Genomic DNA, 16,480 nt, shown 5'->3' on the forward strand with positions numbered 1-16,480 from the left:
TGGGGGGTGGGGGAGGAGGGGTACAGGAGAAATGTAAGCAATGTTAGTGAAGCTACTGGGGCTGCCTTCTCCAAGAAGCCTTCCCAATCTGCCTCAATGTTTGTGCTTCTCACCGAGAAAAGCTCCAATATGCCCTGGATATATTTAGTCTGTATATACTTGTTTGCAAACTTGTTTCCCCAATTAGCCTGTGAGCTCCCTGAGGAAAGGCATTTTTTAAAAATGGTGTTTGTTTTTTGCTCTTGAGGGCCATTTTTGATATCATCATAACTACTTTCCTCCTTGTTCTTTTTATACCAAATTTCTCTACTGGAGAAAGGTGACCCACAGCACCTATTTGCACTAATGTCAAATCTATCGGTATACTGATTAAAATGGAAAATCTGGGGACTGCAAGTTCTTCTGCTTGCCATCCATTGCTAGGGTCACTGTTGACCCTCACAGTAAAGCACTTTTTTCTTTTCACACCAAACTCCCCCTTATTTTACTACCATTTCCTGCTTTGCTGAAGGCTCTTTGCCCCAGGATATTCCTGAGGACTCCCGTTCTCTCTCTCCACTTGCCCCTGGGGTGTGGGAACTCCGGCAGGTAGCCCTCTCCTCATCAAGGTGTCCATTGCCAGCTAATATTGGACAATGATAAAGTATATCTGGAGTAATAGTCAAATTGACATAAAGACATTTGAAGAGGGTGAGCACACACAAATGGCATTTGCAAAGACTACTGGGAGGATTTGTTTTGCTCTGAGGACATGAAACAGAAAGGGCTAAGTAGATATAGAACTGGTAACAAGTTCTGGATTCCAATCCTCGTTTCTAACGCCTTCTAGCAGTGAGATTCTGGACAGCTCAACTAGTCAGTGCCCTTCTAATCAACCCATCCAGAAGGGGCCGCAGAGTAGGTATAACCCCACATTGGTAGAAGGAGGTTGCTCCCTCAACAGTTCCCTACATAAATGAGGTCACGAGTCCAGTCCTTACCCTTTCTCTAAGTGAGAACAGACAAGTTAAAGAACCACAGAGAAGAAAATTACTTATACTTGGGAGAAACTCAATTTACCAAAAAATTCTGAAGAATGAAGTTCAATGAGTGAGACAGAATTTGGAATCAGGGACCACACAGGAAGCCTTAAATAAACACCATTAGTGGGAAGTCCCAGGAAAAGATTTAATAGCAATAGAACAAAAAGAAATGCCAAAGTAGACTGAGAGATAAAGCCATTCACACTTTGCTTATGGGACACGACTATGTCCTCGCAATGAGCCGTCCAGAGACTCAGACACAGTTTAGACCTCATATGCTCCGTGCTCTCTTCAATGTATGGGCAGCGCTCAGCTATACACTAGCTCTGTTCTGTGGGAATATGTTCCTCTTCCTCAGAGTCACTTCTCAGCAACCCTGGCTTCCTTCAATGCTCACTCAGGTGCTACCTCCTGTAACAGTAGTAGTACTAGGGCAGTAGCAGCAGGAATAGTAGTAGTAGTAGTGGTGGTAGTAGCATCAGCAGGAGTAGGAGCAGGAGTAATAGTAGCAGTAGCAGTAGTAGTAGTAGCAGTAGTAGTAGTAGTGGTGGTAGTAGCATCAGTAGGAGTAGGAGCAGGAGTAATAGTAGCAGTAGCAGTAGTAGTAGTAGTAGCAGCAGCAGCATCAATGGCAGTAAAAGCAGTAACAGCAACAATAATAGTAGTAGCAGCAGCAGCAGCTGCATAGTAAAAGCGATAATAGCAACAATAGTAGTAGCAGCAGCAACAGTAATAGTAGTAGTAGTAGCAACAATAGTAGCAAAAGCAACAATAGCAGCAACAGTAGCAACAGTATTAGTAACAGCAGCCAGAATAATGTGTACTTAACACTTTAGGACTTAGAAAAAACTTTATGCACATTATTTCATTTGCTCCTCACAACAACCCCAGGAAGGAGCTGCTGTTCTTAATCTTCTCAGTCTCCATCCATGAGAGCTTGTGTTTGTTTCTATCTGTTTACAAATTGTATCTCCTGGTAGCTCAAAGACTTCCCAAGGTCCAGGAAAGTCTTCTTTTGTCTTGGGAACCTCAGAGCTTATTTTAGAACCAGGCACACAGCAGGTGCTTTAATAAAGTTTGCTGAATGAATGCTAAAAAGTTCCTTTCTGAGAATCAGATATTGGTGAAGAAATGGGAAGATTGGGTCCCAGAGAACTGGATGACAGGAGGTATGGAGGAAGGAGTCCATACAGCCATTTCCCACTGCCAGGCCTTGCTTCATTATCATGAACTGCTCCCTGCCCCTGCCTGGCACATACAGGACCCAGTATGACATGGCCAAATGTTGACAAGTGGCACCTTCATTGGGTAGAATGTCCTCGGACACTGGCAGAATGACACATCATCCTTAACTACACAGGGTTCATTTCTTGATTATTCCTGCAAATTTTCCAGCAAACCTTAAAGGGCTATATATATTTACTATTGATGTTGTGATTATTTTGCAGGCAACAAGAACCCATGAAGGTTTTTTTTTTTTTGAGCAGTGATGACACAGCCAGATGTATGCTGTAGGAGGACTATTTTGCCAGCTGTTTGAAGGTTAGATCACAGATGGAAGGGCCTGATCTAGGAGTATCGAGGTTCAGAATGAATGCAGTCTAGGGAGCAGCAAGGAGGGGATGGAAATAAGTGATATGTCACAGAGAATGGGAAAGGAGAGAGCAAAGGAGAACAATAATGTCACCAGAAGAAAGTGAGGCAGGTTTGAGGAAGAAGTGAGTACAGGGAGAGTTGGGAGGACTAGCTGGCCAGTCAGAGCAGCAGAGGAAGGCAGCTGGACCTGCCCACCTGGAGGACAGGGGCTGGAGAGTAATCATCAGGCAGCGGGTACATAGAGCTGGTATCCACCATTTGCCCTATCACACAAAGGCTCACCTCATTAGTAAGTTAGTTCCATTTGGCCAGTTAATAAGCACTGAGTAAGTACTTACTGTATACCAGAAACAAAAAAATTAACTATTCAACAATTATTAAGTGGATGCTACACTTAAAATATCATGCAAGCACTGGAGGATAACAAGACTTAAAAAGCCCTTCATTATTCCTCCCTTAGAGTCATCTTCCTCATTTGGAAAATGAAAAGACATTAACCAGAGGATCTCTGTGGTCCCTTTCAATCACGGCTCCCTCTGATCTTGGAAAGTTGATGCCCTCATAATTGTCTATTACAAAAGCCCAGAACTTCCCTTTATTAGGTAAGGTGACCTTATACACACACACTTCACTCTCCTGACCTCAGTTTCCTCATCTGTAAAACACAGGAATGGGACTAAAGGGCCCCTTTGAGTCTGTGCCCACTATCTATCTCATCCTCATTGAATAAAACACATATAATGACTCACGCCAAGAGAATGTTCAGCTGATAAATGCAGTGAGACACTCTGCATGTGCGCATCAATCCAGGGTCACTATTTCCTTCTCACAACAAACAGCAGATTTTCTAGCCTTGGATCTGATCGTGTTCTTCGTTGTTCAGGAAGACAGCTGATATGTGATACTGAGTCACCCTAAAATTCCCTTTCTGTGCCCGGGAGTTTTTTATTCGCTTCTATTCTGTACTTAGTCAATTAAAAGTTTCCCAATTTAGAAATAACCCCTGGCAGATTATATACAAAGCCATGGCCCACCGCCCTGTAGCTTTTCTTTAAAAAGACACTTCAGTTTAGCCATTAGATCTAACACCAGAGTAAAACGTTCCCATTTTCCTTTCAGTAGTCCAATCAAGCAATCAACAAACCTTTATTAAGCACCTACTATGTGCCACCGGCCCCCTCACTTAGGCCCAAGGGGAGTTCACACTGTGTATTCATCTCCCTCTCATCTCTGGGTGACCTTCCCTCCTTTTGAGGCTCAGTTCCAGTGCTCCCTCCTACAAGGGACCTCTCTTGATGATCCCTTCCCACCTGTATTTCGAGTGCATTAATTTTGTATTTACTAATCTGTGTGTTGTTTCCTTTCCATAGAATGGAAGTTCCTTGAAGACAGGATTTTTTTTCCCATTTTGTATCCCCAGCAGCTGACACACTGATTTGTAGTCCACGCTTGTTAAATTAAATTTAATTCTGACTCAAACTGTCTCAGAGCTGGAAGAGATCAGCTAGGGGGCATCCTGTTGACATCACACCCAACAAGTGACCATCTAGCCTCCACTTGGGGACCTCCAAAGCTTTGGAGCCCACTGCTCATAAGACATCCCCTTCCAGTCAGCTCAAATTGCTAAGGACCTTTTGCTTGCCTTGAGCTAAATCTGCATCTCCAAAATCTCCTCCCTTGTCCCTGGTTCTCTGGGGCCAGGAGAACAAGGCTACTCAATCTAGCCTTCAAATTCTAGAATACGCTAATGGGATCTGTCTTCCACTGATTGCATCTGTCCTAAGTTTTCTCTTCTCAACCAGTCCTTGCATGGCAGGGCCTCCAGTCCCCCGCCCATATTGGCTGCCTTCCCCTAGATACATTCTGGGTTATTGGTGACTTTCAGGTTAAGTTCTCCAGGTTTAGCTTGCCCTGAGAAAGAACAGAAGGAGCCGGGAGTAACTGGGAGTTAGCAAAGGAAGCAGGAGCACTGGCAGCGATAACCACAAACCAACAACACTTGAATCTGGGAGTTAGGTGGAAATTATGAACTTGCTGCCTGAACCCTGGAAAATCTGGACTCCTCCCAGTGGGTAAAAGAGTTTCCAGTTACTCATTGAGGCTGCAGGATGACAGAATCATAGAAAAGAACTCGGGAACCACAAGTACTCTCTGGCTCTCCCTCTACAATTGAACAAACGGCGGTCCAAACAGGAGTTTATCTAGAATTCAAATCAAAGCTGAAAGTCTGCAAAGCCCATTTCTAATCATGATTTCTTGGGATCGTACAAGATCAGAGGTTCAGATCTGGGGCAGGGGGTAGTGGACCTCAGAGAAAGAATCCAGCCTCCCTATCTGACAAATGAGGAAGCCAAAGTTCAGGAAAGTCCAAGGTGGCAAAGGCTCATCCTTTGACTCCAAATTCACCACTCCAATTCCATTGGTCACCATTCCAAAGCACCTCTGAAAGGCTTTGAATCAAATTCAATGAAATAATCTATTTTTTTTTTGCATTTTTTGCTGATGCAGCTAGTCCATATTCAAATTAAAACGACTCCATTGTAGGAGGAAAAAACCCTCATCAAGTTGAGGATGGTGGGAAAAGGAAACATTTCTCAATGGAAAGGGAAGCATAATGACCCCCTTTCCTATCTCAATGACCTGAATGATGGGCAGGGATGGCTCTTTGGGATGGGGTGACAGGAAAGTAGGGCCGGGATCCAGGACACTCTTGAGCAATAGGGACCCCACCCTCAGAACTGAATCGGCCCAGCTGGATCCCCAGCCCCAACGTGCGAATTCCCCTCGCCTGGGCTAAAGGCTATTGAAGAAAGGGGAAGGAAGTGAGGAGCAGGAATTAAATAAAGAATATAGGGAAAGTACAGTGAGGAATAGAGCCAAGACCATTCGGGAAAGGAGCCTGGTGGGCAGTTTTCCATGGGTGTTTCCTCAGCTGACTCTGAAAAGTCAGAATCACAGGCTCACAGCAAGGTGAGTTTGCTGAATTGTGAGCCAAAGGGTCTGGGGTGGAATTGTGGCCCTGCTACTTAGTCCTGATGTGACCTCACTTCTTTGGATCTCAGTTTCCTCATCTTTAAAATGGGGGGGGGCTGGACAGTGTAAACCCCAAGGTATTGATCCCTAATTAAAAATTGGTGATGCCTTTTAGACCTCATATAGAATTCAACTTGAGGAGAGAGCCAGTGTGCATCTAGTGCAACTTATTCCTGAATGAATAGTATCTGTAATACATATATATATATATATATATATATATATATACACACACACACATATATATATGTATATGTATATGTATATATATGTACACATACACACACACACACACACACATATGAAGCCTCCCCTCCCTAGAAAAGGACACGCCACTTCAGGACAGCACTAGGAAGTTAGGGAGTCCCTAAATGAAGCCCAATTTGCTTCTTTAAACAGAGAAATCATCTCCTATACAAGAGAGGGAGGATTCTCGATGTTTGGGTTAATTTGGCACCTGCCACAAACAAGAGCTTCTTTAGTGCCAGTCTCAGTTTTGTGTTGAAAAAAATCCCAGTGCCTGTGACCCACCCAAGCCAACATTCCAGATAAATTCAAGTGCTTTTCATCTCATTGTGAATTTTAGCTCTTCTCTGTGGATGGGTGTAGCGGGGGAGACAGTCATTAGAAGCCTTTTTATGAGTGTTCTCCAACTCCCTCCCCTCTGCTGTCTCATCTTAGCTTAGAAGGGGGCACTGGGTTCCCCAAAAGGGGCTGGGGGAGGACAAGCTTGGGCCAAGGCAAGTAAGGGCTGCCCAGCTAGGTAGAGAGACAGAATGGCCATTAGAAGCCATTCGGACTCCCCTCCTCACTTTATACACATGGAAACTTCGAGGGGAAGCTTCCCACCCAATGCTTTGCAGGAAGAGAAGAGCAGGGCTGCAATTCACACCCAGGTTTCTCTCACCCCAAATCCGGTCATTTCTTTCTCTAACACTAAGTGTGCTCAGTCTTTCCATGCATAGAAATGATTAGTTCCAAAGTATTTGTATTATCCACAGTGGAGATTCTCAGAATGAGAGAGAGAGAAAGAACTCTGCTTCTGGATCTGAGAACCTGGGTTCAAATCCTTATCAACACATGAAGTTAAATAAATCATTCAATCTCCCTGAGTCGGTTTCATCTGTAACTAATAAGACTGAGTCAGTTATCCTCCAAGATCTTTTTCACTTCTAGGGCTATGATCTTATTGACAAACCTGTAGTATTTTTAAAATTCAATTTTTATTTTATTTCCAGTTTTGAATTCTTCCTTTCCCATTTTTTCTTGCCATTGAGAAGGCAGGAAAAATAGAACTCATTAAGATCTGTATGATCATGCAAAACTAATTCCTGCTTTCGAGAAGAAAAAGGAAAAGGAGAAGAAAAAAGAAGAGGAAGGAGGAGAAGGAGAAATGCTTCCATCTGCACTCAGAATCCATCAGCTCTCTCTATTTGGAGATGGGCAGCATGTTTCATCATGAGCCCTTTAGAATTGTGGTGAGTCATTAGGTTGATCAGACTTCCAATTTTTTTCCAAAGTTGATTATTTTTTACAATATTGCTGTTATTATATATTGTATTATAACATATCTATATTATATATAGAGAATTTCAATTGTTCTCCTGTTTCTACTCATTTCACTTTACATCCATTTGTATGTCTTCCTAAATTTTTCATAAATCATCCACTTCATCATTCTTCATAGTACAAGATTATTCTTTAATATTTCTACAGTATAATTTGCTCATTCTCAGTTAATGACCATCCCCTTGGTTTCCAATTCTTTGCCACCACAAAAAGAAGCTATAAACATTTTTAACATATGGATGTCCTTTTTTCTTTCTTTTATCTCTTTGTGCCCTAGTAGCTATGTTGCCGAGTTAAAGGGTTGTGCATAAATTACTTTTCCAACTAGCTGAACCTGTTCACCAACTCCACCAACAATGCATCAGTGTGTTCATTCAAACCTATGGTCTCATGCCCAAATGGGCATCTCCCATTACAAATCCCATCTGCTTGACCTTGGACAAGTAATTTCCCCTTTTAAGGCCTCTGTAACCCAAGGGGGCTAAATGAAAAGGTCTCTAAGACGCTTCTAACTCATAAGGAGGATCTCAGGATCTGAGTCTGTTCTATAACAAGCCCAGACAGAGATGACTTGACTTGTCCAGAGTGATACAGAAAAAGGAAGAGGGACATGAACCTGTGCCTTCCTCTCCCCACCTCATTTTGCTGCCTCTCTGTTCTCAGAATCAGAGCACATTTAGATTATGGACAATCCCATTTTACAGATGAAGGAGCAGGGAAGGAATAAACTTAAGAAAGGATGGAATGGATTTGGAAGCAGGTTCTGGGCCTTCACTGGTCAGAGGGAGTTCTCCTGCTTGGGGAGTACCAATGAAATCATGGTCTGGCCCCATCCCCTTGTCCATAGGAGAACAGGAAGACTTACTTAGCTTACAGCTTAGGATGCCATTTGTGAGAAAAACTCTTAATGTTAAAAGAAAATAATACTCATCCTTTTCACCCCAAGAAAGCCAAGTGCAAAACATCCACTACTATTCTTCCTTAACATATAAACCATAGGCGCCTCCTCCAGGATGTCACATAGTGACACAGGATCAGGAACTGAGACAATGGACCAACTCCCTCCCATTTTACAGATAAGGAAACTGTGATCCACCACAACCATACAGACAGTAAATAAAAAAGTCTTCCTCTGACTCTAAACCCAATGGTGAAAAGATGTGCTAACGGCCCATTTTACAGACTGGAGTCAATATTGAATTGAAATAATCCATCAGTAACCACCAGAATTGAAGTTCTTTGTGATCTCTGCTATAAGGCTGATCAATTGCTGCCTCCTCTTCTAGCTGAAAAGTTCTTCTGATTAATTCCAATTGTTCCAATGTGTTTGGATCTCAGAATCTCTTTATCATGTTCATTTTCTTCTCCTGAATCCTCCGGTGTCCCATGCCCAGTTTGCCCCTAAATGGTTGAACTCAGTTGTTAAGGGCCCTGGGACCTTATCAACTACTATATCCCCTCCAGCAGTTCATTCCAGATGAATGAATGAATAAAAAAGTATTTAGAGCCTAAGATGTTCTGAGCTATGAATCATGTGCTGCAGACAGAACTAGACAAGTAAGACAATCCCTTCCCTTAAAGAGCTCACGTTCTAAGAGATGGAGCCAATGCACACGGGAGGGCTCTGTTGCAGGACAGATGGCAAGACCCCCAAGGCCTCTTGCCTCCTCTACAGACTCTCTAGGGGGAGAGTTCTGAAGGGAAATAGGCCATCTGGGAAGAAGGGACTGGGCTTAAAGATTGCAATGATTTAGGGAGTCTGGATGAGGGACCCTACAACAAGCTTGGAAATGTCAGGGGGTCACAATGGAGAGATCGGTGACAGGAATTTGAGGGATCTGAAAGAAGGAAATTGACCCCGAGCGGCCTATCTTGGGGCATGTATAGCTGTGCCCCTCCATGGAGGATGGAGGATCTTCCCAGTGCCCTAAAGGCCTTCCTCAGATGTCTGACCATTCAGTACGGGTACCAGAGCAGCCCTCAGACTTTGCCCTTGCTGTATCACCAGCCCATCTTCTCTTTCCTCTTTTTACCCCAAACTGCTACATCTGGCATATCATAAAAAATTAAGCGAAGCACTTTGTAAAAATGCATTCAGTGAGTGACTAATTGAAGAAGGGAGTCTTTCTGATATCATACATAGCAATTCTACAACACTTTTGTTTTCCTGTGAAGCCTATACTTTGGTTATAGTTGGTCATTCAATAAGCATTTATTAAGCACCTACTATATACCAGACACTATGCTAAAGTCAGAAATCCCCAGTCCCTACTTTCACGGAACTCACATTTTTGAGGGGAAAACAATATGTAAATAACATTGTACAAATAAGACATAAATAGGATAAATTTGAGGGAATCTCAGAGGAAAGGCCCTGAGGTTAAGGACGACTGCAGAGGCTTACCCCCAATCCCTCTAGATGTAGTCTCCCTTCAGTGTCTCAAATTCATACTTGGGTGAGCCCCGAGATGAAATCCCCCAAATATTCTGAGCATTTGGGGATCTGGAGCCATTCTACACCTGCCACACATAGCCAGGCTAGCTTCCTGGGGGGTGGGGAGGGGCTTCACCCATCACTCTCTAGTTCCACCTACCTACATTTGCACAAGTTGTTCCCTTTGTCCAGATTGCCCTCCCTCCTGATCTCCTCTCTTAGAATCCCTCATTTGGTTCTAGTCACCTCTTCCAAAGGAGGTTTTTGCTGATCTGCTCCCATCCTTGACCGGCTGACTGTGCTCCTCATCCCTTGCCAAAATCCCTTGATTTTGTCTGATCCTTAATAAATCTTGTGAATTCAATGTGGATGTTTTCTCCCCTTGTCTCTGAAGACACAAATTGTTCCACTTTGGTTGTTGTACCAATAACCACAAAGTGCCTAGCACATAGTAGGTACTTCATAAATGTTTGTTGGTTAGGGGACATCCCTAATGCCTACCAGTGTTGAAATACAGTAGGCGCTCAATCAGTGCTTATTCACTGAGTTAGAGATTCCGCGGGGCTCCACAGACCGTGTTCCCGCCTTTTCCCTTCCTCTGTAGAGCTCATCAGGCTTTGCCCCTCCTCCAGTTTGTTTAGCCTCCATAGTGGTGTTACCCAGAGAATGAGGGGTCCTGCCAGCACCAACGACCTGCTCGGAGGCTCCTCTGCAACAGCTCAGTTTCAACTATTGGAAACTGGTCAATTATTCTCCTCCTCTGGAGATGGCAATTGGGATCATTAGTGTCCCTGCCAGAGATGTGAGCATATCTTATTGAACAGACCAGCAAGGAGCCTCCCCTAATTCTCATCTTCCTCCCTTCCTGAGCAAAATCCTTCCATGGTATCGATGGATTGAAAGCAGGGGATGGGGGGATGGCTTCTCCTTCAGCCCCTCCTTCCAAATCCAGCTCTCAAAGCATTGGAAATTCAATTCTGGGATGGAAGAATTCCTTATCCGCTTTCTCGATTCACTGTGGAGCCTCACAAACAATATTTAAAAAAAAATACAAAGCAGGAGAAAATGGTTATATTGTATCCCCAGCGAGACAGCTGGAACCCACACACACTGACAATCCCAAGATACCCTTCGGATCCCGCCTTCCAAGAGCCGTGGACAGAATGCCCCCTTGCCTCCGGTTTTAGCCACAGACAAACAATAGAAGTTTTGTTCGGATGCCCGATAGCTCAGGAAAACTCCCTTTCGGTTCTGTCCTTGGCCAACCTTGTTGACAAGTTCCCATTAGTGTATAATAACCCCTAGGGTTTGGTCACTCCATTTCTGTTTGTCTATTCCTAATAACTGTACCGGGGCAAGGGGCACATCCTAGGCACTTTAACAAGTGGATATGACCCTATTTCTGGATTATATCTCAAAACTCATATTCCTGAAATCCTCCTACCATAAGGAGAAACATCCCAAACCTGCAAGGGAACCTAAATAAACTCAGGTGGAGCATCCGGACATCAAGGACAGAAAGGCTTCCAAACCTTCTGAAACCCAGGACGGCGACTTCAATTATTTTTATCAAAAAAGCTTCATGCAACATCCCCCGTTGTATCGTACAGACGGCGCCCACTGGCCAGTGAAGGAGACTCTCCCTCACCCTGATAGAATCAACGGCAAATGCACCTCCCGCTGGAAAAAGCCCTCCCCTTCCCTTCCAACCTGGCCCCCCCAGAAGCAGCCCTCTTACTTGCTCAGACTTCTCCTGCTCCTTTCTGTCCGTCTGTAGAAACTGGCAGTTTTCTCTGGCGAGTTTCTGGACGAGTTCAATTCGCCCGATGTCGTCCCTCTCCTGAAGTTTGCACATCACTCCTGCCTTGAGGGTTGGAGAAAGAGCGAAAATATACTTGAATCCACAGTCCCAGGACATGGCCCTCCTCCCGGTAGAACGTTACAAGGAGCAGCTCATCTTTGGAGGGGCCGCGTGGCCTTAGATCATGGTTCCAGCCAATTTCTCGGGGCGCCCGCTGACCCAACGGCTGTCTAGATCGCCTTGGAGGGAGTGAAGGGCAAACCTGACTGCAGTCAACTGCTTCTCTGTGTGTGTCTGATATGCTAACGTTTGTTTGTTCCTGTCAGCCTGTTTCCTGTTACATAAGCAAAGCCTAGCAAGAGGTTAAAAACTCATGGGAAAGTTAGCCAGGAACCTCTCTGGCGCAAAAAAAAAAAAAAAAAAAAAAAGGAAAAAAATGAAACTATGAGGCAGGGTCCTAAAAATAACCCAGCTAATGCTCTCATTTCTATAGGGTTTCCACTCCATGTGTAAAACATAGAGCTCATCAAAAATGATAAACTAAGGATTCCCCTCGTAACTGATAAATTGTCCTTGGAGACGAATGAAATTCTCCCATTTAATTATTTTTTTCTTCCTGCGACACCTCCAGAATAACAAACTTTCTTTAAAATGAGAAATGAAGTTGGGGACAGGATGGCAGCGTGGAGGGTGGGAGGTGGAAGGCTTGGGTTTTGGGTCTGCCTCTGCCCCTTCCTCGCTGTGGGACCCTGGATAAGCCCCTGGCCCACTTAGGATCCCAGTCTCCTCTGCTATGGGTTAACAGGGTAAGGCTGCGTGACCTTGAAGATCCCTTTCTCCTCTAAATCTATGACTCTGGGAACTAGATAAAAGCTGGGAAGGAGAAATTGGCAAAACACTAAAAAGATAACTTCTAAAAGACACGTGTGGTGTTTAATTAGTCCAAGGTGCATCCAGATCAGCGGGCAAACCCAAGATTCTCACAGAATGCTTTGGGTCCAGGGCAAAAGCAACAGGACAAAATCCAGCTCAAGAACTGAATTCTCCAGTTCCCAGTGGCCCACAAGGACTGCCCTCGATGCCGACTTAGACTCCAGGCTTGGCCGGAGTAACGGACTATTGTTCTCTCCACTACAATAGCAGTCACAGAACTGGGCTTTGTTAGGTCAAGACCTGTTTCAGATGAAACATGTAGGAAGTTGGGGAGCTGGGGGGGGGAGTGAGCACACCGTGCTAGTAGCAAAGAAAAGTGCAACAACTGGGGATATTTCCTTGAGTTACTGCCTACAATGCTCTGCTTTAAGCAATCATTGGAGATTGGACAATATGGATTCTGTTTGGCTTCTTAACAGAGAGAGGACACTTCTCTTGCACTTTTAAGCAGATAAGCATCCTCTGAACACGGGGAAACCGGATAAACATGCATCTATTAAGCACCTACTTTGTGCCAGGCATGAAATTAGTTAGAAAACTGGGTTATATAGTTATATATAACCTGGGTTATAAAAATAAAAAGGAAATGATCTATTTCCTCAGGGAGCTCACATTCTAAGGAAGGAGAAAATACAAACATATCTAAGTCTGTACAAAAATTGGGATGGTTTTTGTCATGGCTTTGGGTGCTGGCCCAATGTCTGACCAAGCTCTAAGCCCTCCACAGCGCCTGTGTCTGCTTCAGCTGTCTTCGCCGCCATTGGAACAAATGGCTCTCATCTGCCCGTCCCATTGGGAGAAGTCCTCTCATGCGGGTGGACACCCCAATTCACTGACGGGTTTGAGACCCCTTGTTTACCCTCATTCTTGATTTAGCCAGTCTGTGAAAAGTTTTACCAGAGGATGGAGGGTATTTAGAGAGGACCAGAGCCTCTGGAGTGAAAGCCATTTATCCACTTTTTGTATCCACCTTTATCCAACTCTCACCTGTAGCTCCAAGAAGCAGCAGCATGGGCAGCAGCCAACCCCCCCCCATAAAACTGGCACACAGTGGGTGCTTAATAAATGTTTATTGATTGACTCACTCAGTTTCTTCATCTATAAAGTGGGGCTAATAATACTTGTTGTGCCAGCATAAGGCTCATATTAGACAGTGTGTGTTAGATGCTTTGAAAACCTTAAAAGGCTAATTCAATAAGTCATCATCATCCTAGTGACCAAAGTACTGCACAATGTCTAAAACGTAAGGAATTTCTTTTCTTTCCATTTGGTTCAGAGACCACCCTTTTTTCCCCTGTATTGTTGATCCAAGACATCCTGATGGTCTCATTCAAGGAAAGCCCCATTTAGCAGCTGCTCCAAGTACTCTGAGTAACAAGTATATAGTTCTTCCTTTAAATAAACTCATATAATGCAAATTCAACTCTATGTAAAGCATTCTGAAAAAATCTACATTTCAAATAAAATACCCATGTAAACTTTTCTATAATATATATATATGTATATATATATATACACACACATACACACACACACACACACACACATATATATGTATGTATACACACACATACATATATATATGTCTCTCTCTTTGTCTCTTTTTCTGACTGTCTCTTTTTGTTTCTCTCTCTCTCTCTCTCTCTCTCTCTCTCTCTCTCTCTCTCTCTCTGTCTCTGTCTGTCTGTCTTCCCCCTTCTCCTCCCCTCTCTTTCTCTATTTCTTCTCTAGGGGGTGGGGGAAGGAGGGGAATATTTGGAACACAAGATTTTGCAAAGGTCAATGTTGAAAAATTCTCCATGCATATGTTTTGAAAATAAAAAGCTTTAATAAAAAATGTCTTCTCTATCCCAACACTTAGCAGTTTCCTTACTCCTACTACCAAAGAAATAGCCCTAAAATATCTACAAAACCCTCCAAGTGAAAACCAAAGAATTGATGATCAGGGAGACTACCACTGCAGATGAAGACAAAACTTGACCTGCAGCACCTTTACCCCTGCTTTTTTGACTTCACCTGAAGCATAATAGATTCTGCTCCAGCCTTTTACCTTTAGTCTGTATGTATCTCCCTGTTTTAAATGTGTTTCCTGTAAACAACAGATTGTAGGGTTCTGACTTTTGATCCAGTCTGCTATCTGCCTCCTCTTTATGGGAGAGTTCATCCCATTCACATTTGCGGTTAAAATAACCAATCCTGCAGCACCTTTAAAGACTTTTGCCTCCTTCCACTCTTCTGTGTCTTCCTCAGCTCCCACGTATCCTTGACTCTCATGCTGGCCCTCTCCCTCCATGGGTCCACAGCCCATCTTCTCCCCATCTGTGGGCAATTTCACATTATATGGTCCACTTACATAAAGTAAGAACTGCCTGTATTATCTATCTGATTACATCTTGGAAGCTGAGCAATAAAGGTGCTCAACTATAATAAAAACCATAGCTCCATCATAAGCAGAGGCAGGTCAAGGTGTTGACCTGATCTATAAAACTAAGGAGATTTGGAGGCTGGTTTTCTTATGTCCTTACCAGGATTACCATGAGACAAGAGGGCTTGAGGTAGAAAGACTTGGATTCAAATTTTGCTCCTGCAACTTCCTAGCCCAGTGACCCTAACCATCTCATTTCACTTTCATCTGTAAAAAGAATACAGGATTTCCTGTAATACCTACCTCACAGGGTTGAAAAAAAGATGATTATAAAGATCTCTGGGAACTTTAGACCAGAATACAATGGGAAGTCAGGATATGATCACTATGATGGTTATTAAGATGTTGATAGGGACACATTCTCATTAGGGCCCTGGGCTTTGGCTTCTCAGAAGTAGAGAATGGGTTATCACCATTTCCAGTCAAGTTTCCCTTACACATAAAATCCATTTTTATGGTGACTGACCAAGATCAACAGAGCCACGCAGAGCTCTGCACGCCGCAAAGCCAATGGTCTCCCATCCCATCCCAGACTCAAACCCAGGATTTTGTTTCCCCGACTCAATTTATGAACCAACAACGCCCAGCAGAGATTGAGAGTGGTAGGGATTTTATGAAGCATCCTTTCCTCAGGCCAAGGGGCTCAGAGTCAGATTTAGGATAAACAGGATTATTAGCTAGATTGTGGAGGGGGTAGAAGGCCTGTGTGTCTGGGATGTTTGGGTTTTATAGCCTTTAGGAAACAATGTGAATTCCTCATTTGATGTGGTTACAATTCGAATGATAGCATTTGCTTTCATTCCAAAATGCATTTTTTGTGTGTCTACCTGGAGACAAGGAAACACTTGATGGATCCAGGAGAAAAAAAGTAAATAGCATTACTTTTTTAAATGAGCTTCCACACATTTAAACTGCTATGTCAGCTGCTATTCTGAGAGCTCGATATTTTCATAATTAAAGGAAGAAAATTGCGCACCTGATTTTCTGATTTCGGCAGTAGCATTAACTTTAGAAAATGCAATTTTGCATGGTGATTAGCTCAAAAGTTCTCATTCCATAACCACCGGGCTTGCAGGGAAGGCAGGTCGTGCTAGCTCCCGGATTCTCTAGGGATCTTTCAGGCTTAGATTGGCATCCATATGTCTGGGATGACGGAGGGATGCAGGAAGCATAACCAGATGTTCTCTTGGGGTCTATTTGAGGGCTATAATTTAGTGACTTAATTCCAGAAACTCACGACTTCATTAATTCACTTTGGTGGCCGTGTTACTATTCAGTTCCTGCAATAACCACGGGAAACCAGGAGCCAGAGTTCCGTCATCCTGGTCTATTTAATTTATTGATAGGAAACTGATTGTGAATAATTTACTGAATGCTGATGAACCAGAAGACTCAGAGAGTAATGGTGAGACTGTCAAAAAAAGCACCTTTTTTAGATTCTTTGAAAAGAGAAGAATAAAGTTATGCTTTGAATTTTACTTAAAAAGTCTTCCATCTCAGCATATGGTTTTCTACCTCCCAGAACCACCCAGTTCTTCCTACTCTACGTCCAACTCCGTGTATTTCTATAGGCTGATCTTTATGTTTGAAATGTAAACATCCTTAATTTCCTTCAAGGTTGAGCTCATGTGTCACCTCCTTCAAGAAGGTGTTCTGGTTCCTCCTTT

The 16,480-nt window shown here is 43.5% G+C and overlaps 1 protein-coding gene across 1 annotated transcript in view; it reads right to left on the minus strand.

Annotated features, from left to right (window-relative positions):
• The window catches only part of RAPGEF5 (Rap guanine nucleotide exchange factor 5), a 228,013-nt gene that overhangs the window by 102,586 nt on the left and 108,947 nt on the right, over positions 1 to 16,480 (minus strand). Inside the window, exon 9 of the mRNA XM_052001415.1 lies at positions 11,393 to 11,518. Within this exon, the coding sequence (XP_051857375.1) occupies positions 11,393 to 11,518 (126 nt within the window). The remainder of the gene's footprint in view (positions 1 to 11,392; positions 11,519 to 16,480) is intronic.

This window comes from Antechinus flavipes, chromosome 5, assembly GCF_016432865.1.
Source record: "Antechinus flavipes isolate AdamAnt ecotype Samford, QLD, Australia chromosome 5, AdamAnt_v2, whole genome shotgun sequence".
NCBI classification, from domain to species: domain Eukaryota; kingdom Metazoa; phylum Chordata; class Mammalia; order Dasyuromorphia; family Dasyuridae; genus Antechinus; species Antechinus flavipes.